The 26,934-nt window shown below is 40.0% G+C and overlaps 1 protein-coding gene across 6 annotated transcripts in view; it reads right to left on the reverse strand.

Annotated features, from left to right (window-relative positions):
* The window catches only part of ERBB4 (erb-b2 receptor tyrosine kinase 4), a 1,148,078-nt gene that overhangs the window by 353,990 nt on the left and 767,154 nt on the right, over positions 1–26,934 (reverse strand). For all 6 annotated transcript variants that reach the window (XM_019553894.1, XM_019553891.1, XM_019553890.1 and 3 more), the window contains exon 4: positions 10,376–10,510. In XM_019553894.1, coding sequence (XP_019409439.1) covers positions 10,376–10,510 — 135 coding nt within the window. The remainder of the gene's footprint in view (positions 1–10,375; positions 10,511–26,934) is intronic.

Here is a 26,934-nt window from a genome sequence, read left to right on the forward strand (position 1 = left end):
CCAACTCCGGCCCTTTAAGGACCTCCCCAAACCCCAAACTCACTAGTTCTTGCAGAGTGGGGGGCCATCCCCACTGCCCCCTGTTTCCCTGCACCACATGGTGGGCTCTTCCATGAGCCCCCTGAAGCCCCAAGGCCACAGCAGGAGCTGGTGAGCACAAGGGGTTTTTTTCTTAAAGGGCCAGAGCTGGGGCAAGTGGGGCAGCTGTGGGAGGGCTAGGAGAGTGGGGGGGCTCATGGCAGATCCCTGCATGCAGTGTGGGGTAGTGGGATACAGCAGGGATCACCCCCTGCCTGGCAGCACCCAATGAGTTGGGGCTTTTTTTTAAAGTACCAGGAGCTGGGGTGGGCGGGGCAGCCATTGTCACCTTTAATAGTAAAATACATACAAAACTTCTTGTGATATTTATGAAGAATCATTATGGACCCAGCACTTCGTAATACATATCAATGCTCTGGAAGTAAATATAAAATCCCTAGTCTTAAAATGTGTGGATGAAAAAGATTGAAGGAGAGTGGTAAATAATGGTAAAAAACTGGGTGGTCTTACAAGAAGATCTGCATCATGTAGTCAGCTAGGCTTATTCAAACAAAATGCATTTTAAGAAGGCCAAACGCAAGGAGGCAGATTAGGAACAAAATTTGCAGGTTAAACCAACAAAACTAGATTGTATCCTCAATCTTGTTAAAGGACTTAGGGGTCACAGAGCATAAGCAACTGAGCATAATCTTATAGCATGATTCTGTGGGGGAAAAAGGCTAAATGGAACAAAAAAGAATACAGTAGTGAGTAGAGGTAAAAAGGTGACCTTACCTCTGTAAATGGCATGTGTGAAACCAGTACTATGTTCTGTTTTGGTTTCCTTATATTAAAAAAAGATGATTTTGAACAATTGATAAGACTACATAGAAGAGACCTAAAAATTATTCTGATGATAGTATCTTTATTGTGAGAGATTTAAGGAATTCTCTATCTGTTTAGTTTGCCAAAAAGATCAAGAGAGGACTTGATTACAATAATAACTGCCTTCAAAAGGGGAAAATTAAAACACTTTTTAGTATGCAGTAATTTAGTGAAAAATACCATAACAAAACCCATGATTGGCTGTAAATGTGGATATTCTAATTAGAGAGAAAACACACATTTTTAACACTGAAGATGATTAGCCAGTCGAACAAACCACCATCTAATCACATAGATTTCTCCATCTCTTGCAGTTTTCAGATCAACAAATACTTGTTACTGGGCTCAGTAAAAGACTAACTTGATGGCATTCTGTGGCCCATGCTACATACACATAAGATAATCTAATGATCCCTTCTGGCCTTAAAACCTATGCATCAATGAATAACTTCTGGTTATGTCAATACCACATCTCCAGTGCTCCCTAAGAATATCACTCCTGAGCAGCTCTACCCACCCACTCCAACTAATGTGCCAAACCTTGAAAAGAGGCAGCGGAGCCATTCCTGGAGTTCTCTCTTCTGCTGCTTTCAAAATCAAACTTCAACACATTGGAGAGAAGCGTTGGGGAACACCACTGGAGAGGTTTCATTGCAGGGTTTGGCATATAAAACAGTAGCAGGGGTGGCGGGTGTCATGATTTAGAGCAACCCCGCCAGCACTACTGCATCACAGTTTAGATATAACCATAAGATGATATTAAAAGAGGGGATGAATGTTTATGCTAACTTTTCCCTTTCAATTCTGCATAGATTTACAAAATCACAAAAAGGCTGAAGATTTTGTTTTCCGCTGTATAATGTAATGCATGCTGTGCAACAAAACAACAGTGGTCATGGGGGAGCTCAGAAGCTTTGTGTATCAGGTGCTACCATACATAAAGAATAGTATACAGTTTTGTATAATAAATCTTTTCAGATATAGTTACTGTACTGGGAAAAAAAAACCTGCCAACATTCAGATTTTACATAATTAATATGGGCCGTGATCCAGAACAATGCAATTTGCTTACTGACTTTGGACCAGACTCATGACATAGTGTTTAAGTCACCACTTAAGAATGTTCTTAAGTGTCACTTACTTCATTTGAAACTGAGCACATACTGAAAGGCTGCCCTGAATAAGGCTGTTTTCCTAACTTGTTTGGTATTAAAAACAAAAGTAATAGTTGAAAACAATTTGAAATTAAATTTTCATATTTTAAAATGCATCAGTTAGTTTAAATTTATAATATTAGCAATGTAAAATGATATCAGCCTAATAATTCAATCCTTTTTGACTTTGCTATGAACCTAGATTTTAAAACAAGCAAACAAAAAAATCCTCAATCTCAAAACAAAGTTCAGTCAAAACCTCTTAATTTAACTCTGAAATCCTACAGAATTGCTCCCTTTGCATGTTTTGCATGTGGTTAGGAATTCCTATACTGTTCTTGCTCATAACAGAAGTTTTTAATGTACTTAAAAACTCAAATCAAAGTGGCCTGACTTTTAGATCGTCTGAAGCTCAGTAAGAATAATGGCATTGAATATCTTAAAAAAAAAAAATTGGTCACTTTAACTCAGTCATCTGGGGAACTTCCTGATTGCATCATCACTGGAGACTGAACCTGAGGCCTCTAGCTTCAAAAGGCCACACCCATCCTTGAATTAAAGGAGCCACTCCATTATCTGGATACAGAAATAGACTAGTGTGCTCATATATGATATAGCCACTAGAGGAAGACAAAAGTAAATGTTAGTAGATTTTATACCAGTATTTTAAGGTGAGATTGTCATAAATGCATAAATGAATTGAAGAATACTTCTCCTTGATTTTCAGGAGGTCCTAAGTCAGTTAAAAATCCCATCTATAGGTGCAGAATTTTAGCAACTCAATTTTAAATATGTTGATTTATAGTTAGTCAAAAACAGAAAACCCTGCTTTAAATGATAATCTTTTTTAAAAGAAGCTTGCAGCTAAAATACATGCTAAAAGGAAAGAACTGAATGTGGTAAATAATATTGTTGTAGTACAAAAGTCAAAACATAGGACAAAGAGAAATATATCCTTTTTTGTAGACCCAGAGCAGAAAGGTGAGCCAGCTACTGTTACAATATTTGTTACATTTTAGTGAAACACAGGGAGCTACATGCTACCAACTACTAGCTGTATTAAGAACAGCATCACCATATAATTCAAAGAGCATCAAGTATAGGTTTTCTGCATTCTTGTTAAGAACATGATGTAGCATATAAAATGTATTTAAAAACTAGAGAGAGAAACACCACTTACTATTCATAGATTTGTGGTATTAATATTAGACTGGTTAAGCTGCTTTGGCTTCTTTAGCTGGCTTCTTAACACTAACAACTATGAGAAAAATTTCAGAGAACAGAATCAAGAAAGAGCACTGGTAATTTCTAGAGTCCATTGGCCAAACTCAACTCTGCTTATAGAAGTATAAGTTAAGAGTAGTTCCATGAAGGGAAACAAACACTGAAGCTAGGGAAGTGGTATCAGTTTAAAAGCACTTCAATATCTCTCTGTCCTCTCTACTTCATGTTACTCTTCTTCTTGCCTTAGCAGGAGAAATTTCCAAGCAAAGTTATGTTCTGAAGTGGTACCATTGTGCTTCAAGGCTTGTTAGCTGCTCTGCACAATTGAGGACATGATATGCATTGGGGGCTTAAAAAAAAAGCAAGTCAGCCAAAATGAAGTATGTGGAATATGGGCTATGACTTTGTTTTGCATCTATACCTATGAATATAGAAAGAGGCCAAGACATAAATTTAAAGATTTGGTTGGCTACATGGAGTGGCCAATCCTTTCAGAAGTTGAACCCTTGTTCTTCCTAGGTAGTGATCAGGGTTGCCAAATATCTGTAAATTTATGGACTTGTTCTGAGAAGGAGTGTTGTCTCAGGACTTTGTGGACCCCTCTGCTCCTAGCTATGTTCTGCTGCTGATGCAATTCAGTCCCACTGGTTGCTTGAAATACTGCTGGGTCACAGGTAGGCTTCTTTGGGGTCTGAGCTGGGACAAGATCAACAGAGGTGCTGGGGGCAAGGCTGGAGGAGTGGGCTATGTAGCTCAGTATATGCAAGGTACAGTCAAGGGCATATGAATGTAGGTGTTAGTAAGGAACCCCAAGGGTGGGGACAGCACAGTTTAAAACCACTGCTGCAGTCAAGCAGGGTTACCAACTCAAGAATTTATTTTTTAATGCACATCTTTTACTGACAAACAAACTTGTTTACTTGTTTACCAAGGATGATGCTAACCCTCTAAATTGAACCCAGCCTTTCTAACTGGGATCTGGCAGTAGGGCAGGGCCTGGCAGAAGACTTAGATTTACATTACATAAAACATCTATCAGTAAAAGCATGCATCAGTAAAAAAAAGTATGGTTTTTAGTAAAGATAAATTAGTATGAAACTAAGTGGTGTATTTTTATTTTGTAAACTAAGTAGAAAACTTAAACAATAAAAATATGAGACTTTTTAAAATAATTCACCTTTAATAGTAAAATACATACAAAACTTCTTGTGATATTTATGAAGAATCATTTTCTGCAGATTGTCAGAAATTTTTTTTTTCTTGGGTTGGCAACCCCAGTGGTGATGAAAAGTAGGGCTATGCGAAATGGCTACATTTCATTTCAGTTTCAGATTTGGCATTTTGGAGAGACAGTGATTTATTTCGGTGTTTCAGATCACTGTTCTATTTTGATTTGGCCGAGTCTGTTTTGGAGGTTCGATGCTGTTTTGGTCATAGGCTATAATGGGGAATCACTAAAATGCTTTGTCATTTCTTGCCTTATTCAAATGAAAATTACAGAGATGGTAGCCCCTTCTGAGTGCATGAAACCTGCCAAGATTCAAGGAGATAGGTGCAGGGTTTTTTTGTGAAACTGCACCTCTAATTGTTCAAAGCAAAACTCTTTTATCACTTGCTGGCAGCAGCAGGATGCTGTCATCCCTCATGCAGACCTTGGGGCCCACACCCCTGGAAAGAGTCCAGCACAGTCTTGCAGCCCTCCTGGAGGCCATGGGCACCTGGATCTGCAGGCGGGAAGGAGCAGGCTGCCACTGCCAGCTGGGGCCAGTGCCAGCACTAGGGTCTTCCCAACACTCAGCACAGGCTGTGCCAGGCAGACTTGGGTGCTGGTGTTAGCCCCAGCTGACAGGGGCAGCATGTTGTCATCCACATGCTCCACAGCCAGTGAGTGTAGAGCTTTAAAAAAAAAAGCAAAAAAAGCCCGGAACTCACCAGATGGAGCAGTGGTAACTGGGGCTCCTGGGGGCTCATGGCAGAGCTCCCCCACACAGTACAGGGGAGCGCGGGGCAGCAGGGATTACCCCCGCACTTGGCACCTGCATAGCAGCTGCCCCATTGTGCAGATGTAGCATGGCTCAGCAGGGCTCTGCATGCTGTCTGGGAGTTGGGGCAGCTCCATCTGTTAGCCAGAGCTCCTGGTTCAATTCCCCAGCTCTCTGATCACTTTCCCCAGCTCTGTGATCGAGGAACCCAGAAGGCCCCCAGATCCACGTGTGGGGTTTCAGCAGGTGGCTGCTGCTGCATGCTGGGGCCCATGACAGCTGCTCGGCACAGCCCCCGCTGAGCACTGGGAAGACTGCAGTGTTGCTGCTGGCCCCAGCCTGGAGCAGCAGCCTGCTGAAACCCAGCACACAGATCTGGGGGCCTGTTCCCCCCCAGGAAGAACTGGGGGAATGATCAGAGAGCTGGGGAACTGAACTGGGTGCTGGGGAATCAAGCCGGGGGCTGGGGAATTGAGCCCAGGACTGGGGAATCAAATCAGGATCTGGAGGAATGTTCTCAGGTCCCTGAAGATTCCCCCACTTCCCAGTCTGAATCCTCAGCTCTCTGATTGCTTCCCCATCTGTTCCTGGGGGGTGCAGGCCCCTGGATAATGTGGGATACCAGAAGGCTGCCACTGCCAGCTGGGGATGGTGGCAGTTCTGGTATATTTCCCCAGCTGGAGGCAGCAGCCTGCTGAAACCCCTCATGGGAACAGCAAGGGAATGATCAGAGTGGTGGACAATGAACCAGGAGTTCCGGCTGACATGTGGATCCATCCCAGCTCCAGGAGAGCATGCAGGACCCTGCCAAGCTGTGCTGCACCCATGCCATGGGGCAGCTGCCACACGATTGCCAAGTGAGAGGGGTGATCTCCACTGCCTCCTACTACCCAATGCTGCATTTATTTTTTAATCTCTGCACACTGGCTGCAGAGCAGGAAGATAATAGCATGCTACTGCTGCCAGCTGGGGACAGCACCAGCACCTGAATCTGCTCAGCACAGCCCATGCTGTGCGCCATGGAGAACCCAGTACTGGCACTCACCCTGGCTGGTAGTGGCAGTCTGCTGTCATCTCACACTCAGATCCAGGTGCCTGCACCCCCCAGGAGGACTATGGGGCTGTGCCAGACTCCTCCCAGGGGAAGCAGACCCCCAGATCTATGTGAATGATGACAGCATGCTGCTGCTGCCAGCAAGTGATAGGAGTTTTGCTTTGAACAGTTTGAGGTGCAATTTCACAGAAACCCCTGCACCTATCTCCTTGAAGCTTGGTGGGAGACATGCCCCCAGAAGGAGCTACCATCCCTGCAATTTTCATCTGAATCAGGCAAGAAATGACAAAGTTATAGGCATTTTCATGATTTCCCATTATAGCCTATGGGCAAAATGTCGAAATGCATCGAAACAGTGTCGAAACAGCAAAACAGTTTCGATGAAATGAAACAGAACAGTGCTTCGAAACAGAGAAATAAAACACTGATGCTTCAAAATGCTAAAACAGAAGTTGAAATGAAATGCTGCTGTTTCTCACAGCCCTATTGTTCAACTTCTAAACCCCCAGGAGCCACATGCCATGGAGGCTGCACACTGTATTGGTCACATCAGGTACTCCATGTGGACACTCCCCCTATCCCACCTATACACCGTGTGGTCCCGCTCAACCCCCACTCTAATGTGCAGGTGCTACCATCCCCTTCTCCCAGTATGGCTTTGGACTCATCCTTTGCTCTCCACACGACCCCATGTCCTGGGGCAAAGGCAGGAGACAGCAGCTGAAGGACAGAGAAGGAGAACTAGAAACTCCAGGAGCTATTGCAGCTGGAGCAATGAGGGGAGTGGCAGCTGAGTGAGAACCTTGAAGCCAAATATTAACAGCTCATGGGCTACTGGTTAGGCAACCATACTATAGATAATACTACTGTCTTCAGCAATGGTACATTTTGTGGGAGAAGCTATCATACCTACATGGACTTATATGTACCATCATCATTGACCACACCTGTGAAAATCTTTTAAGAACAGATGAGGCATCTCTTATCTTCTGTGGGTATAATGTAATATGTAAGAAAGAATCAAAACCTTTCTAACAAACTCATTGTCCATTCACTTGTGATAAGCAAGATCTGGGAGGTCTAGCTAGAGTCTTAGTCATCCAGTACATCCTGGAGAGTGACATTTGGACCGACTATGAAGAACACATGCCAGTTTCACAGGCCTCTGTATAAACCTCCCTTTTGAAAGTTGTAATTCAACATTAAAATCATTTTACCAATGCCTTTCAGCATCAGCACAAATAACTTGTCTGAAGTCTTTTTTTCAGCTACCAGTAAAATATTCGCTTATTCCTTACTCTTGACAGGTGGTAATAAGGTTCTCCTATTTCTCTGAGTATCTTTCATTTGAAGACTATTTTTATATACTATTATTTAACTGCAGATATTTTAAAATAGAGATGTCTGTATGTTGAGTCTGAATAGTACTTAAACAACTATCTTCCAAAATTCAATATCTTATATAATACCATTTTAGCTTCTTTTTATGGGATTTAGGTTCCTACTTATGCCAGGTATGCTATTGACATGGTCTGGATTTCCTAGTTACATCAAATATTTATATAAACCCTGGATTTTATTTGGGACTATATTTGTTGTATAGGTAATTGTGTGTTTGCAAAATTCCATTGGCAAAAAAGAAAGAAAAATGCATTAAAATGTTGTTCTGAATGAACATATTAATAGAATTGTAATATATTGCAGCTAATACATGTCATCAGCAAATAAACATTATTTAGGATATATTTGTAATTAAAGTACTTTGGTCCCACCATCACATGTTGGTCCTTTCCCGTGTAAAAATACAAAAAGATGAGGAAATACCAAAAAATGAGGAAAGAGAAATGAAAAAACAGAGCAGTAGGGTCTTTGCCTTAATAAGGGCAATAACAAAAACACAATCCTTATAAAACAATAAAACATATACTTACAACATAACAACATCACAATAAACACACAATCTTATATCCTAATATGAATTATAATAATTGCTGAATTAATTTAGGGTAGGATTTTCAAAAACTCTTTAGACACCGGCCTAACTTTGCATCTACTTAAGTCAATAACAACACTTTCATACACTAGTGACAGTACCAGTGTTATCACTTATGAAAATGCTAATTGCATTGATGCTGCTTTTGCATTTGTCAGGGGAGAGGGAGGAGAGACAGATAAAGTGTGAAAGACAACCACAACAACAAAAGATCTACAACACTCTGTGAATCAGCTGCAAAAATTAACTCTAACTGGGGGGAACAGCAGGAAAACTTACCATAGTTAAACCTGGATCTGCTTTAACTATTTCATTTTCTACCCTATCTTGTGGAAGTTACCACATATTTCATTTAGGTGTACATTGTTGTGGTTTAGCTTCCCTTTATTGGAAATCTACAGACAAAACATGTAGACTAGATCAGCTAATGCATGCTCATGAGTATGTAGATTGTCCCTCCTCTTTAAAGTGGCTTAATTTTTCAATTACCCACCATTGAAGTTTGTTTCTATGCTGCAGTGGGCACTACTCACAAGTTCTTTCTATTTTGAAAGGTCTATCAGTCAGGGTCCCTCCGGATGAGCAGGTAAAAGCATGTGATGGGATCTGATGGGCAATCCACACAATTGCACTTCCTGCCATGCCACCCATGCATGGCAGGAGGCATGATTGTGAGATCATTCATTAGATCCTTTCATGCCTCACAACCAGTGCAATGGAAGCTTGGGATCAGGGGGAGTGGGTGCCTGGGGTTAGTTAGATAAAGTTAGGCAATTATTGCAGAAACTAACTGATGCCACAGGCTAGGGACAGGCATTATACATAAACCAGTTTAAGTGATCAGAAACTGGTTTAAACCTGTAACAGAAAAGACATTCAGTTCACATAAACCAGCTTGAAAATGGCTGAAAATTTTGAGATAAACCTGGTTTAATGTAGTATCAGACTTAAATGATTAGGGTCAAACCAGTTTATATAATGTCTGTCCCAAACCTCTTCTTAGTTTAAATTAAACCAGACTTTTCCAGCATCCCAGATGCTTTGCAGCCCTGGGCTGGGCTAGGCTGGGCTGGGCTAGACTGTCCTCCTCAGAGCAGGGCTGGCCCCTCCCCTCCGGCTGGCCCCCTGGCTGGAGTTCTGGCAGAAACTGCCTGGCTCCCCCCTGCCTCTCCCTCCCACTCTGCTCAAACAGAGATTCCTTGTTCCCCTCTCCCACAGCATGGACTGTAGCCAGCATGTGGTATGCCAGCTAATGCTGAGAGGTGTCTGTGTAAGGGAGACGGAACGAAGGCAGACAGGACAGTGTCCACTTAGGGGTTTTGGAACTAGTCAACAGGTAACTGGTAATGTCCCTCCATTCCCTGCTTGGAAAAAGTAGTTTAAGAAAAGCTTGAGCTAATGTGAGAGGATTTTGTTTTCTTGGTGGCTGTGTTATCAACTCCCGGCTTGCTCACTCCCTGGTCAGGAGCAGCAAGGGGTGGGGGCTCCGCAATCAGAGTATCCTGCCAGGGCCTGCCAGGGACCCCCCACCAGCTTAGCACTCTGGGAGGGAAGGGAGTGCTGCTCTAGTGCCCCCTGGCTTCTAGCCTGACCCACTGCAGGCATGTGCCTGAATTTCTTCAGTCCAGACAGAACATCTGTATGGTTGAAAACCAGTTCAGCCTAGCCAGGTTAAACTAACCTGCAAAGAATTAGTCAGTTCAGGCTCAGGCTTTTTGAATACCTGTCCCAAGCCACAAAGGACTGACTTAAGGCAGAAAATAAGAAACAGGAAGAACTGAAATCCTAACAGTAAAGTTTCTGTTTCCATAACTGTGTCATTTGAAAGAAACAGAAGCAAGGAAAAATATGATGAGCAAAAAAATTGGACTGCAGATACTTTTTGTTTTCTTTATTTGTTTCTTTTTCTTTTTTTCTTTAGGTTAATGGATTTTTAAAGACTTCACCAGAAGGATGGGGAACTTGCAATTAGTCTTCTACAACAGGGTCCACAGAATTCTTGGGACTATATTCATATAATTGTGCAATGTGCTAACAGCAAAGTAGAAATAAAATAATTACTTACATTCTGAGCTGCCATTTGTTGGAACCAAAGTGAAGTTGGAGGCCCAAGGGTTACGCACAATGTCTTGCCAATGAATAGTGTCCGCATAGCAAAGAAATTTGTTCTGGCCAACATATACTCCTCCATTCAGTATTTCTGTGTCAAAGAAAAAAACATACCTCCTAAGACTTTTGGCACAGAGCTTATTGAACATAATCACTGGTTTTTCAGGTGGGATAGGACCTTTGAATTAAATACAAGAAGTATGACTAAAATTTAACACTTGTAAAATTGAAGGGCAAGTAGCCATTGTAAAATGAAAACATCCGTTTATACACAGAAGAGTCCTACATAGCTGCAGGTTATATTGTCTTTACACCACTTAGACAAAGTGATGTCACAGTCTTTCACTGAGTTACTGGGAACACCTACTATTCCAGTCTAAACAGGGAAGTACTATACAATTAAATGTGCTACACAATTATTCTGATAAAAAAGTCTCTTCCAAGAGTTTGTTGAGATGAAATGAAATGAAATGGTACATTCACCAGTCCATAATCAGGCACATAGTTTAATTATGTGAATAGAATTAATGCCCCGCCCCCCCCTCCCCCCATGAATGACATTTTCCTGGAAGTGGAATTTCTGTGATTCTGAACTGGATGCAAGTGGGAGCAAATGTCATGACCCTAAAAACCATTCTCTACAATTGCAATTATAATATAGGTCTGTTGGGGAGGGGACAAGGGAGGGAGGTTCTCTCCATTTTATTCTATAGTTATAAGCTATGGCTTTAAGCAAGGTTTTCAAGACCTCCAGTTAAATCTCCTAAAATCATCCATGGTATAGACCGTATTCTCTAATTCACTTGAACTGTGAGAGTACAGAGAAAAAGATGCATGTAACTACCCTCTGAGCTTTATGGCTAAGTACAAACATTAAAAAAACCCAAGGCTGAATTGATTCAGTCTTTGCAGGTTAGTTTAACAACTGCACAGATTAAACTGATTAACAAGTGAACAGACATTTACTTTTTGCAGCCACCTGCCTGCAGTAACTCAGGCCAGGCACCAGGGGATGCTAGACCACAGCTCTCTGGCACATAGCCAGCATGGGCTGTGTTTGCTTCCTCTTCCTGCTGCCCCTGAGGTCTCTGGGATTTGCAGTCCAGAATCTCCCTCACTGGCCCCAGACCCCAGCCAGGGTTTGCCTGGTAGGGCTGTCCCTGCCCTGCACCCCCCCAACAGACAGGGCTGGGCTGGAAAGTATGCTGGGGTGCTTAGGGACTGTGATTTAACTTGAACTAGGAAGGGGTCTGGGACAGAAGTTTCATAAACTGGTTGACCCAAATCACTTAAGTCTGATACTACATTCAAGCAGGTTTATCGTAAACCAGTTTCAGCCATTTTGAAACTGGTTTATGTGCACTGAACTTCTGTTCTGTTACAGGTTTAAACCAGTTTCTGATCACTCCGACCTGTTTATGTGTAACTTCTGCCCTTACCCTATGTGACAGGCTCTGGCCCCATGTTTGGCTCCTTTGGCCATGAAGTTGCCCTAAGTAGGCAGCTGAAGATTCACCAGTCCTAGGATGATACCAGCTTATTCAGACCACAACATAATAGTTGTGTTAGGGGAGAGGGATAGGAAGAGGGAGAAATAAACCTATTGGACCTATCTTATTACTGTGGATAGAATCAGTCTCTCCCCAATGAGATGTGGCGTCACAGAGTGCACTTTGAACAGCGCATTTAAATTTCTGATTATCAGGGAAGATGAAATGTGAATTAATAGAGATGAAGTCTAACCTGACAGCACAAAAAGCCTGAAACAAAGGCTGATAAAGACATTACAGCAGCATTTCCAAATTAAAGGATGTTAGTGCTCTGAGGAAACAGTGGTTTTCAAAGCTATGGCTCTTCTTTTTTTAATTTAGACAAAAATGATTTTCCATTTTCCTTGAAATGTCTCATGAGGAAAACTCCATGGAACTCCACTAATTACACCCCCAGAACAGTTAAAACTCCTGGACAATAAATCTCTATCAGAAAGTTACCTGTTAGCCCCAAAAATATGTTGTAATTTAAGCTGCTTCAGTAAAAATTTCTATATTCAATAGGATGAAACCTATTTGTTTTCATGAAGAACACTGCAAAGCATTGCAGCAGAAAACTGTACCACATCTCCAATTTGCACTGCACAGAATTCAGCCTTGGGGAAAATGGGTCTAAACCAGTTTTACATAATTTTTGAACTCTTTTGACTCTGAATTGCTCCAGGGTTGGCAATGCTCTTGGCATAATTTAGATATCCTTGCAAAGCTCATTTGAATGACTTCAGCAGCTTCTATTCTCTATGGATGTATCACTGTCCAGAACCTATGCCATCTTATGTGATGTATCCTTGCCCCTGAAATGCTTTGCCTGTCTTCCATAGTATCCACACCATCATCACTCACTTTATCTAGGGTTTCACAGCCCCTTAACATTTTTCCATCATTTTTACCCAGCTGGAGAGAAAGTAAGGCTTTCACTCTAAGGGATTTAAACTGACAGTTGGCATGTTTCTTTTGACCACGATAATTTTAATTTACAGCACTGAAAACAAGAGATAACAGTACACAGTACACGGAAAAAGAAGGCAGAGATTCCTGACTATGTAGACAAGTTGGTACATAAGAACATACAACCCCCCTCCTCCAAAAACCTACAACCTCCATACAACTATCCCTCCCCGTAGATCTCTTAGGAAACACCTAAAACTTCTTTTTTTGCTGAATTTCTTCTGAGTGATTAGAGTAGGAAATGAAATGACAGCTCTCCTGGTGCGTTTTATCCTTTTTTAAGCATTGAGACTGTAGTTAGTCCTTGTACAAGGAGGACTGTAAAGGGATGCTCAGAATGGGGAAGGATTTTAAATATCACTTATTTAACTATTATCTTTTTTTAACCTTCTGTCCTCTATCCTTTTATTTTTTCCTCAAATTTGGAAAGTCATTAGTGTCCAATCATTTCATTATTCAGCAGCAGCGCCTAGATTGATTGCTTTAACAAGCATGACTTGTTTCCGTATCTCCCTGAAGACTTGATTCCTCAAACCTCAACAGAGAAACTTCTACACAAGGCAGAAGCAGCAGCAGGATATCATTCTGAACAATCTCTTATTTTACATTCTGGATCCTGTTGGTTCTAATCTTTACTTCCTTGTGTTTCTAACACTGACCCCTACATTTTCAAAGCAATGGACAAGCTTTTAGTCATGTGACTCATTAAAGTTAATAGGAGCTCTGTAGCTAAAACCCCATCCACCACTTAGTGTCATAGATTCAAGTCTTCACAAAGAAAATGTGAAGGTTACTTACTAATGGCACCTCAGAATGACATTAAGTGGCACTATACAGTAGGACTGTCATCCTTCTTAAAGAGATATTAGAAGTACATTTTGACTATCCTAGAAACGGTTAGGGTTATTTGTAGTCTACATTGCTAAAGCAAGTCTTTATAAACTTCTCAAGGGAACATGAACGTCTACAAAAGCATAAGGAACAAGTCACTACATTCTTCACTAGAAATATTAGGATTTACATGCCGCAGCATATAAAGGAGACAGGACCCATGAAGACAGTATATTAAATAAAGGATCATTTTCAAATTCCCTCGCCCACTGTATTAATCAGTTAGTGGTACTGACAATTCTTTCTAGGAAACCTTTGGTTTAAGAGCCTGGCTTTTCCACTGGATAAAGGGCTTAAAATGAAGACAAAAATGATAATCTTATATAATAAGGCATCCAGATTAGAAGCATGGTACTGACCTGTATGATATTCTTATGATCTTTAAAATAATCCACACAACATCTGTTAGCAATTCTGCTCTAGGAAAAATGCAGGCTTTATAAAGATATTTTAAAACATGATTAGTGACTATTTCTCCCTTCAGCTTTGAACAGTACTGCTCTCTTGATGTACTCAGCTATCTGTCAGAGGTACAATTTATTTGTAGAGACACTCATGACAATATTTAACAGGAATTTTCCTATTTTTCTTGGAATCTTTGGTGCATTCAAATATACCAAGTAGTGTCTTATTCTATAAGTAGTTCCATTATTTTCAATAGCCTAGTAGTGGTCAACATGCTCAGTTCTGATGTTGTACACTGAATAGCCCCTTTACTGTATCTCAAAAAAAAATTCAAGCATCAACTAAGGTTTACTCAAAGGAATGTGAATAATGTTGTAGCCTTGAACAACACTTTATTTAAATAATAACCCTTGCATTGTCTGTCCTAGCTTTTTTATTTTTATTTTTTTGATGACAATGTACTGATATTCACTGAATTGTGCCTTTGTTGGCTAGTGATCTATTTAATGTTAACAAGGACAATCATCAAGTTAGGTGCTAAAATGGAATTACAGTATAAACTGGGCTTGAAGATAAGAAAGCTAAGGAAAGATATTAGATTCATTTTTTTCATACACTTTGGTCCTTTCCTTTCTACTAAATCCATCTCACCCACCCCCAACCCCAACACCCTTCCCATTGGCCTTATTCATTGTATTGCCATCATTTTCCTCATGAACCAATCCTCAGCTGGTATAAACCCACAATGGCCTACTGGCTTCACTGAATCTACATTGATTTACATTAGCTCAGTATCTAGCCCCAAACTGTTTTGCTTCTCCTTGTTTTCTTTTACCAAGAACAATACATGGAAAGACCTAATAAACCCTATTACATGTTAAGCAAATGAAGCACAAATGTAATCAATACACAATAGAGCTGCAGTATAATGAACTCACCATCATAAAGTCATTGTCTAGTTTTAAATTTACAGCACTGAAAGCAAGAGATAATGTTAAACAATAAACAGAAGGAGCAAGGCAGAGATCTTTTCTTATACAGACAAGTTGAAGGAAAAAGGCATACAAAAAACTGACTTCTTTTGTCTGTATGAAACACCAAGTTGCTTTTTGTTGAATTCCTTCTTGAAGATTAGCGTTGGCAATGGAATGACAGCTGCCTTAATGCATTTAAGTTTTTTAACTATGGAGACAGGAGGTAGTTCTTGTACAAGTAGTACCAGAAAGGGACACTTACAATGAGAATAGATTTTAAATACCACTTACTTTACATATATTGTTCCTTTTGCGCTTTCAGAATAATTTTTGCAAATTAGGAAATTTACATATGTGGAATCACTGTTCTGAAGTCTAAAGAAGGAAATCCAACACTTCAAGTTCAGTTCTCAACTGCCCAAACTATGCAGTACATCGTGGGCAAAAATCTCCAACAGAGTTCCCAAACAGATGTGGTAAGGGGGAGATTTACAAAAGGGAATAAAAGTCTTTTAAAATACAAATCCTGTTGGCTGCCCATAGAACTTGGGCTTTCAAATATATTACAGGCATTTGAATATTCACTGCTAAATCACTGATGACAAAGTGGAATTATCAGATTTAAAATATAGCTATCTTCCATTCCACTATAAAGACAGGTAGCATGAGCAAAGAACAGGCTCCAGCTTCTCTCTTTATCATCATCATCACAGGAGTAGAATCCATAAAATACCAAATATGGGTTGCTTTAATTCCTGCGGCTATTTTATTAAATAGAGCACTGCTGCATGCATGAAAACAAAGATTTGCAAATTTTGAATAATATATAAACAATTCTTCATCCAGCAATTTACTCCAAATATCTATTACCCATTATATTTGCTACTCATCAGCTTCAAAGGATCATAATCATTACCTTTTCACATAGGTGACTAACCACACAAATCATAATTTAAGAGTGTGTGCAAATGTTGGTGATACCTGGTCTACAGTCGTTCCACTTGTTTTAACTTGTTCCTGATTTAAGTTCATTCATCTACTCATGTGAACTAACTTAGATCAAGCCTGCCATTTTTGGCTCGATTTAACGCCCCCAAGACTGTCTGCACAGAGGGCATATACATTTAACTAACCCTAGTTGTGTTTATCTAAATGTAATGTCACCTATACCCAAGGTGAACGGCTCAGAAAGAAGACAAAAGAAAAAATGAGTTATCCTTACCATACAGTGAATTAATAAAAAATGAATACATCAGGATAGCAGGTTTATGAATGATTTTGACTAAACATACTTAGATTTAGAAAGGAATGATCCTTTCTTGAGCTTGGGGGTTAGTTTAGATGACCTCCCTTCTAGCCCAAGTTTTTTATTTGATTCATAAGGTGCATTATTTGCAATGAATATTTTGACCAATTCTCATTCTTACTGAGGAATGAAAAGTCAGTTATTAACAGCCAAGATTATAACAGTAGATTAAGGCCAAACTCTCAAGTAAAAAGCTTTTAGTGTTAAGATGTGATCAATATACTGGGGCGGAGGGGGAGGGAAATGATAGTATGAGAAGGAAAAAAAAAACTTTTGTTTGCATGTTTCCTGCCAACTTTGCCTGTGCAGTATCTGTTTAGACTATCTGTCCATTCTTGGGGTGAGATTTCTTTCTGCACCCATTAAAGAAAAAGAAAGAAAGGTTTGTATCTTTTCATGGTCAATAAATTCCTTGTTTACAGCCAATTCACCCACTTTCCTAAGTGGATTGAGGTTGTATTTTATATTTTCTGGTGCCATAAAGGACCCTAGAATACAAGAAACTCCTATGGTTTTCACTTTAACTTTCAGGGGATGTTGCATGGGTCTGACAGTAGATGGTGTCCTAAATGTTTTTCCCTTTACATCTAAAACAATACTGTTACCCAAAGTTAGAAATTAACATTCTACCTCTGGATTTATCAGACCAGAACCCCAGCTGGACCGGAGGGTTGTAGAGAGAGAAAAAATAAACAATCAGTGTGGAGGGAAGAGAGGGGAAGCCATCAAATATCCATTGTAGCCAGCCAAAAGACTTTTTAGAAGTAAAAATTGAGTGTTTATATGTTTTAAGACTTCTCTGGAAATCAAGCAAAAGTCATGCTTTACAGCATCCTGTACAAGAAATAATTTGCACATACAAATTAACTATGCTGGGCTGTTGTTACCTGATCTCAATCTTCCAGGTCAGCATCCGTTGAACTGATACATTTTTGGATACTGACTGTTGAATCTTCCCCATCATCTCCCAGATGATGAGGATCTGTTGTCAGATATTCTGTCACTTTTGCAACACTTTCATATTTTATCCAAGATGCCAGATACACCATCTCTATAACAGCTTTGGCCTGGAAACTTCATGCCTGTTCCACCAACCAAACTTTTTAGTTACTAATATAGTGGATTGCTGATGACCCACTGGGAATGGATTCCCAGTCCATTATTAATTCCACAAGTCCATTATTCATGAAAACTGGATGCTTCAAGTGACAATACTTTATACATTAACAATCAAGACAAGAAGATTTTATACAGATGCTTTAAGAAGAGTTGGACTGTGTAAAATTAAAATGTCACTTTTGCATTGGGAGATGAGCTGAGTTTGATAATGGAAATAAGAAATGTAACCTGTATTTCAGTTCAATGGCTACAATCAAAAGCTCATGGATGTGGATGCTGCATATCAGCTAGAAACCCTGGACAGCCTTTGATCTCAATTACAAAATTTTGAGTAAAGATTAACTGGGTCATCAGTTGGAAGCTAGTTCAAGGCCTGATGGTAACAGTAAAATATTCTTTATTTCTGTTCCACTGTGTTTCATGACACATACACACTGTGGAACCAGATTTTCAAGTGTGCTCAGCAACCCAACCATCATCATATTACAGCCAGATTTCCAAAATCACTCAGCATCCAGCATAAAAATCTAGCTATTAATTTTTTAATGGTTAACTGGAAACTGGACTCTTTTGAAAATCTACTTCCATCAATGAGTGCTTAGCCCTTAGAAAATCCAGATCATCACTATACAAATTCAAACAAATATTAGATGGTTTCACACTTATTTCCGCCACTCATTTTTTGTTTTAATTTTGTATGGCTGCAGCACTCAGAAAACCAGGTTTTCCAACTGGATTTTCTTTTTATAAAGGTAATTTTTTTTTAAAGGATTCTTTCATCAACATAATAATAGAACATTTCAACTCAACCACTGTACTGATTTATCATTAGAAGAAGGATTAGTTCACTTGACAAAACATAAGATAGGTCAAAAATAAGCATTTTTCTTATAAAATTAAAGTCAGGTCAGGATGCCTCAATTTCCCCATATGTAAAACCTAGACAATAGTACTTTGCCATTATTTGTAAAGCTATCCAAAATCTACACTGAAAAAGCATTATTCATATTATAGTTGCATGCAAGAGATAGGGGTATTGGATAAAGTTAGGCAATAACCCTTCCCCTGAAAAGGTTGCAGGTAAGAACACATCTAGAGGTCTTTTTCCATCTCCTTGTGGATATTTATCTACCTAATGCCCACAGATTTGGAGGGAAAAAGTTAAATCTGCTTAACAATAGCTCAAGAAGAAAACAACTGTTTCAGGAAGAAGTTTACCTGCACCCGCTCAGTTTGATGAAGAAGTTTGTATTGTGACTATTCTATTGCATTATGCACATTATTCCTGACTCTATGGGTGCCCTGAATTCCTTATTTTCAAGCACAATAAATTAATGTGTCAAATTATTAAGCATTTTAACTTCTGAAAGGAGAAACAGTGTAAATCATTCCAGCCTTTAGCAATAAATGTGCTGGATTTACAACACCTTTTCCAAGCATCTATTGTACTTTCGAGGAACTGAATATTAGTATATAGCTGAATATTACAGTTCTCCATTGACTTGCGCCCTCATTATGTTTAATAGTGCAAAAAAGAGTGTAAAGCATAGCAGCTTTGATTTTACAATAACCAGGGCAACTGTATACAGTACAAAGTGGAGAATCATAGCAAATAATGAGTAGGCAAGAGAAGCAGGTAAGTAAAGCAAATAATGCAAAAAACCCCCTAAACAAACAACCCCCCCCCAAAAAAAATACCCCAAAAAACAAAGCCTTACACTAAAGGCAAGAAAACAGTAAGATGTAAATCCATTCTAGCATTTAGTTATCTGTGTAATAGGGATTGTTTTTAAAGCACAATGAAAAGGAAAATCTTCACACAGCCTATTTTGTTATAGTTCATTTCACCTAGGGGTGTCATTTAACTGGGTAAATTTGCAGTATTGGCAGTTAATGGTAAACAAATTAGCACCTCTTTACAATCCACCTAAAATAGAAAAGCGTGCTTAATTTAATACGCAATGCACAGAAAATGGCAGGTTTTACATATGTTGATCCTGATTCAGCAATATACTTAGATGTGTGCATGGAATAGTCTCATTGGTTTCAATGGGGCATAAAGTTAGGCACATACACGAATATCTTCCTGAACTGGTGCTTCTTAAAGGAAGTGTGAGGAAGTACATTTGCAGGTGGCAGTTCTTTTAAATCCTTCATTCCCTGCAGTTACTCACTTCTTCCACTTTAAATTAAATGAAAAGCTGTCTGCATTGCTCCCTCTCCACAGTGGGATCACTCTAACGTTAGGCACTTAATGACTCCATGCCTCGGTTTCCATGTGATAACTGGGAAGAAAATAGGCTCACGGGAAGGCTGAGACGCAAACCTGTTTAATGTGTTCAAGTTGCCTGGAGATTCCTGCGTGGAAGCCGCTACTACCAAAAGCCCACTCCTATCTGTTTCACTTCGTTCTTCTCTCCATCCTCCAGTTGAACTAAAATGCACTAAAATAAACTAACTTTCTTCCGTTCTAACCAGGTCTTCCTGGTAAGGTTTGTTTGGGCCTGGTATGTGGGTAGTCCAGAACTCTGTGAATTCATGTTAACTCTATATCCTTCAATAGCATGAGTAGGCTGACCATAAGGAAATCCTGAACATCAGGGACATTCATCTGAAAGATCCTGCCCCTCTTCCCTCCCAACCATGCTCTCACAACTTGGCGGGGGTCAGGCAGTGTGACAGGCAGGCAGAAGAGCCTGTTTGCCCACCTGCAAGGTGCTCTGAGATGCTCTGACTCCTGGCCAGACTACAACCCATGCTCCTGCTTTTCCAGGATGCCCATTATAATACTGAACAGCTGTCTGGGATAGGCCTCTGAAATCTGGGACTGTCCCAGTTACCCAGGACATACAGTCACCCTAAGCAGGAGGCAGTTGCCATGTAAGAAAAATAATGGCTATGCAACTGCCATCTGTATCCTAATGCACACATACAAGGAAAAGAATTAGGATGCACAAGCACCATTAATTATGACATCTCTGAACTTCTCGGCACTTGATTTTACAACCTTAGGATTCTTTAAACATAGCTTTTTAGAATATAATACATGGATGTGGATTTATAAGAGCAATTAACTGTAAGTAACAAATGTTCTTTATTTAAGGACTTCTTCCTGCTTTCATAAAGCCATATTCCATTTTTTTTCATGAAATTTCAGCAAAATATAACCTAGCATAGGGGAAGTGCTACATATGAAACACAATAGTCCAAAAATATAAAGAAAAAAGAGGGCGTAATTCAAAATGTAAAATTTCTGTCCCTTTCACCGTTCATAGTCCCATGTCTCCTACATGGGTTTCCAAACTTTGCTAGGTAGGTCTCAAAACAAAATATTTTGGACTCTATTTGGAAAAAAAAAAATGTCGAGTCATGAGTCTGTGATATGGTTTAATCAGATGCCTAGGGAGAGTGTCACATTTTAGGGGCTTATACCCTGAAGACACAATCTTAGGCTAAATAGGAGCACACCTATTGGAGTTATATTTTTGTTTATAATACACATCACCAAAAGAGCAAGATACAATATAAAGTCAATATCCAAAACAGTCCAGGTGTTTTCACCCAAGTGTCCAGTACATTTCCACAGATATACCATTCTGGGACACTATGGGAAATTGACCATTCTGGAAAATGATTAGGTGGCCTCTGCTGAAAGATGGAGGCAACTAGTTTTTTGTCTCATGAGAGGTCCTAGGTGTGGAAAGGACCTCAGAAGTCAGGAAATCAGGAAGGAGATACCCTGAGCTGATTGTATTGCTAAACTGTTCCCCTCCCCCCGCTTAAAAAGGGAGAAAAGGAGAGATTTTGAACTCTACACGTTTTGTGGACTGTCTTTGTACAGAGTGTTGGGAATGGTGCCCGTTGACCATCATTATAAAATACCTTACATATTGCAACACATCGTTCTGTGCCTTTTAAATAATTTATTTTTTGTGATAAATAATCATTTGTTGTTCTCATCATAGATGCATTTGGATATTTGCCACTTGCAGAAACAGTAAAAGGATTTCAACAAAAGAAAACACAGCTGTGGGCATTTGATCACCCCAAAGCTGATGGAAAATGCTGAATTTAAAATAAGTTGTTCCCCTTAGTCAATAGGGAACAGTGAGATGGGAGGAGACAAAGCCTGATTGTCTGAAACTAAGCAAATCAGTGCACATCAAATTTCACCTTACATAGCCACATAACCCAAGCTCAGCACAGTTCTCAAAATACTTCTGTCCTCTTAATACTCCTAGTCTTTCTCCCTTTAGGGTAACAATACATGCATTGGGTAATTTATTTTTATGTTGCCAGTTGCAACTATTGCTTGAAATGCTTTCCCTTGTCAGGTCATTTACTATCTAATATTGTGATCAAACCCTGTAATGTTTCATGTTCACCAGTGGCAGCTCTCCATTTATCGTTCTTGTCTGCTGAGATATGTAAGTCTGAAACTACATTATTCCTGCTCTTCTATCATAGGTTCTTTATGTGAGGTATCCTGAGAATAAATGTTGCATGGCAATTTGTCTGTCATTGATCCATTCTTTCCAGGAGTAGGTTTTGGGTTTTTATTTTTTGTTGCTGTTGCTTTTTAAAATAATCCTCAAAGTCAAATGACAACATCAGAAGCATCATGTGCAAGTTTAGGAACATCTGAATGCAACACATTTTCTCATATGCATTCTAGTAGCTAGTGATCTGGCATTATTAGGACTTTTTTCTGTAAGCGTTCTTATTCTTTTCCTCAACTAAAAACAAACACAAAACTTGATTTTTATGCTAAGCAATGCTTGGTTACTGTACCTGAGAAAATTGCCAACCGCCTTCTCTCTTAGAGCAAAAGTATTGCAAGAATGTCCTGCTTGGGATCAACACAGAGAAATTCCTTGACCATAACATGAAAAATATAAAAAACTTGGATACAATAACAATTTTCTTCATTTTCAGAAAAGCTATAACGCTTGCTTATGTTCATTCCATGGAACCCTTTTCTTTCAAAATTGTCATTATGGAATAATCCTGGAGTAATAACACAGCTGGTTCCAGATATACCATGTCATTTTGTATAAACATTAGCACAGTTTCTTGTATCTGGGACACCTGGCACATGTTCACTTAATGGCATGATGGGATCTGTTCCCCAATCCCAACATTCAAGCCTCCTGTCATGCCACATGTGCATGCCAGGGTGCATGATTTAGTACTTGGGATTAGATCCCAGTTGCACCATTACTACTTGTTGGTGCAAGTTGAGCCCAGGATTATCATTATAATCCTGTGTTTACCCGGGACCAGCAAGTAGTAAGCAGAGTGCCCAGTGAACAGTGCATTGCTAGGGCTAGGATCAATGATGAGCTGATTGCCAGTCTCAACCCTGGGACCACAACGTAGCTGGTTGGAGACTCCAGTGAGGTCCTGGGGCCAGGACCCATAACCAGCTGACTGTGCATCCCAGCCCTGGGACTGCACTGGGGCCTGTCCCAGAGTCCCCTATGCAGCAAGTATCTGGCTGCATAGTGGGGACCTTTCACACGTTCAGTTTAAAGTGTGATGGAAGTCAGCCACAAGATTATAACACATTTTGTGGATTAAATTTTGTGTCTTTTTTCCTGTTTTATCATGGCATTAATTGCTTAAATGTGTGGCCAGGGTACTATTTAAAATGTGATTAACTGGTTGATTGCATCTTAAGTGTAATGTCTGCCAGAGACCTGCGAGGGACCTAATTTCATGTCAGCCTTAGTAACTGCATAAACTAAGCCACTCATGGAATCAAATAAGGCTGTTTCTATAGAGCTTGATGTTTCTTACTTGGGATCTTTTAAAATACACTGTCATGTTTCACTTTCAGGATGTTAGGCATTAACTGACAGATAATGGCAGCTATTAGAACTAGAAATGCAGTGAAACCTTTTTGGGCTGTTATTTGCCTGTATCTCGTAGTAGAATCCCTGCACTGAAACTGCAAAGAGTCTGGGCAATGAAAGGAAGGAACTGGAACTGTGTCCCTTGGAATGGGACACAAAAAACAGGCATAGGAATAACAGAAACATGGTGACATAGTAGATATGACCTGAATAATGGTGCTGAAAGGGAACAAAGTGTTGAGGAAGGATAGAAATAGGAGAAAGAGTGATAAGGTATCCCTGTGTATTAATGAGAGGTAAGAATGTAAGGAAATAAAATGTGGTGGCATAATGCCCTTGCCCTCTCAATCTATTTAGGTGAAAAATCACACTAGGAAGGACTAATAAAAATGTCCAATAGTAATTGCATTCAGAGGTTGTTATATACCCCCAATTTCAGACTGGGAAATGGAAAGGGATTGCAATGTAACAGTGATTCTCAACAAAGGTGTGATAAGATCCTTTGAAGGGTCATTTTATCTCTGTAGACCAGTCAGAAGTTAAGCTAAATTGAGTGGGGTAGCACTGATAAAAAATAATCCTTGGCTGAAGTGGCATACCTTTAAAACACCTGGAGGCCACTTGGCACTTGTTTATGAGCTTGAACATGTAATCGTTCACATTTTAAATGCCCTTAACAAGATCTAACTGTAGCATGTAATCTCACCCTAAGAGGAAAAAAAAATGGTACTATACAGACCTAACTGGATAAAACATCACCTTTAATTAGAAGACTCAGAGGACTTACAAAAACTAAAAAGAGAGATGGACCTATAAGCACAGAAATGTTCCTTCTGTCAATGAATGGAAGAATAAAGAGAGAATGGCTAAAGATTTAGATTCATTAGACTCTGTGAGGAAACTTGTGTACTAACATGAAGCATAACCTAGGTTATTTCTGGTTTGCAATGTTTCAAGGTTATGTGAGACATTGTGAGAGACATTGGAACAAACTATTTTTACGCCTATTTGGATGTACAGCTGCCTGCAAACTTATCAACTGGATTTGTTATCCTGAGAGTGCCTTCCAGTTCTATGTTCCTAGGATGTTCTGAGAAACATCTCACCGCCCTCTGACATACCGAACCCTGCAAAAATAACTACATCATCTTCTACTGTGAATTACAAGAATGATGTATCGGATATGCCTGGATACTATCATAATCAGGCCAGGAAAATTCGTAAAAATGGACCAGTCTAAAAAAATGAACACTGTAAATCTTCACCATGGCAGTCTGTTTGTTTATGGCGTTGTTATGATCCACATCTCCAACTTCTTTGGTCTCTTCTGCTTCTCTTTTTTCTCTTTTAATAACTGCTACTATGCTTTTGGTTTTCCTAGTCTTTGTTGCATGCCCCACAATTCACTTTTCAATTCTATTAGGACTGCCAATGAAACTTTTGTCAGTGCACGTACTGTAATGCTCAATGATTATTTTTGTGCATATATCAAGAATCCCAGATTTAAGAAAATTTGCTTTCATTTTTTACAACAATGTTTTCAGTTACTACTGTGTTTCCAGGCTGTAATTGTGCTCAGTTACTTGCTTCTTTTCTAACTTAGTACTGAAAGTATACCAGCATGCAAAATATAAATATGTAGGGAAACTGATTTCCTTTGGTGTATATTCTCTTTAATTTATCAAAGAGTGGTCAGGCCTATTGCTGCTGCAAATTAGAATCACTCAGTGATGCTAACAGAAACATTATGAATTACACCAGTTGAGGTGCTAGTGATAAATCAGAATTAATCAGGTTAAGTAGCTTTTTGTTATGGTATTATTTAGTTTATCATCACCTCTGTTAATGTTCTGGTAGCAGGTCCTATCCCACAATGGTGGCCGTGACACCCCCTGGTGTCCAAGCTACTCCTGCCTTACCTCCGCTCTTCCAGTAGCCTTCCTTGTTTGTCTTACCTGCCATGGCTTGATGGATATTATAGGCCTTAGGGAGGCTGCCCCAGGGCCACTCAGTTCACCTCTCCACTGCTTCTCATGCCCAGCTGACACCTGTTTTGCCCTTCAGGTACTAAATTGCCTTAGAAGCATTAATAATGGCCTCCAGCCTCCCCCGTAGCCACAGGTTTTACTCTTCACCAGCCTGTAAAGGATTCATCCCTCTTGACCTTAGCTCACTGGTTGCTGTGGCTGTAGACTTCAAACCAGCCACTAATTGTTCTGGCCTATCTTTTCTGTCCTGGCCCTAGCCCACCCCCTTCTGGTCAGGCCATTGGCCTTCTTGGACCTAGCCCACCTCTCTCCACTTGTACCCAGGCCTCGGCCCTCTTGGCCCTAGCCTGGCTTGCTCAGTCCAAGTCCAGGCCTCGGTCATCTTGTATATACCCCAGCTCATGCCCAGGCCTTGGCCTCTCAGCCATAACCAACTCACTTCCCCCTTTCCCTTTTCAGGGCTTGAAATCCAGAGTGCCTCAAGCAACCTGTTATGTGGTCCAATCCACCCCTATAGCTACAACTCAGTCATTTGGTATAAACTGAAACCAAAATGCCAACAGCCTGCTTCAACTAAAAATCTCAAAGCCCCTCTGGGTCATCACTAGGGATCCAGGTTTTCCGGAAGCTGTGGAAAAATGTAGATTTTCTCCTTTAAAGGAGAAAAATACAGGTAACGGCAAGTTCCACTTGAAGGTTGGCAGAGATCTAACTTGCAAGGGGGTGCTTGAGGTTGGGAAGAGCAGGGATAGGGCAATCACAAGCAGGGGGTGATACATGCATGTGCATACATGCATGTGGCAGTCAAGCAACATGGAGAGCAGGTCCTGCAGCTCCCTCCAAAAAATCCTTTCAATAACCTCTAATTTTATAAACCCTTCATCCTTTACATTTAGTTTGTTAACAGCCAGAGTGCAATTGCTTTGGCTTTTTCTTCCCTTCCATGCTAGTTAATATAATTTATAATTTTGAATGCAACTAAACTGGTTTTAAGTATTCTGGTAGATCCCTTACATCAAGCACATTGTAATATTAAGCCTGTTCTCATTGAGATAAGTGAAAGAACTCACTGATTTTAAAACTGGGGTGGATACTGCTATATAGCAATACCTTGTCTAGCAAAAAAATACTGGTCATTCTTATTTGTGGCTAGCCACCTTTTGGAGAGTATCCCATTCTATCTTGTTTCTGACCAATCCTACAGCAACCTGGACTGTGCCCTGGACTGCTTTTATTCCCATATTTGATATCATAGAATTTTTTATTCCTAGACCTGGGACCTGTTAGCCTCCAGCACTCTAGCACTGGAATTATACTTTATACCAAATAATACATATCTACAGGCAGCAACAGAATGAATAAACAGTTTGTCCTTGTCTATACTGGCAACTAAGCTGTATTCAGCACTGATTAAAGACATCCATTCCCAATATTCTTTGAAAGTACTTTTTTCCCACATAGACAAACCCAGAACCAGCT

This window comes from Crocodylus porosus, unplaced genomic scaffold, assembly GCF_001723895.1.
Source record: "Crocodylus porosus isolate Cpor-Errol unplaced genomic scaffold, CroPor_comp1, whole genome shotgun sequence".
NCBI classification, from domain to species: Eukaryota; Metazoa; Chordata; order Crocodylia; family Crocodylidae; genus Crocodylus; species Crocodylus porosus.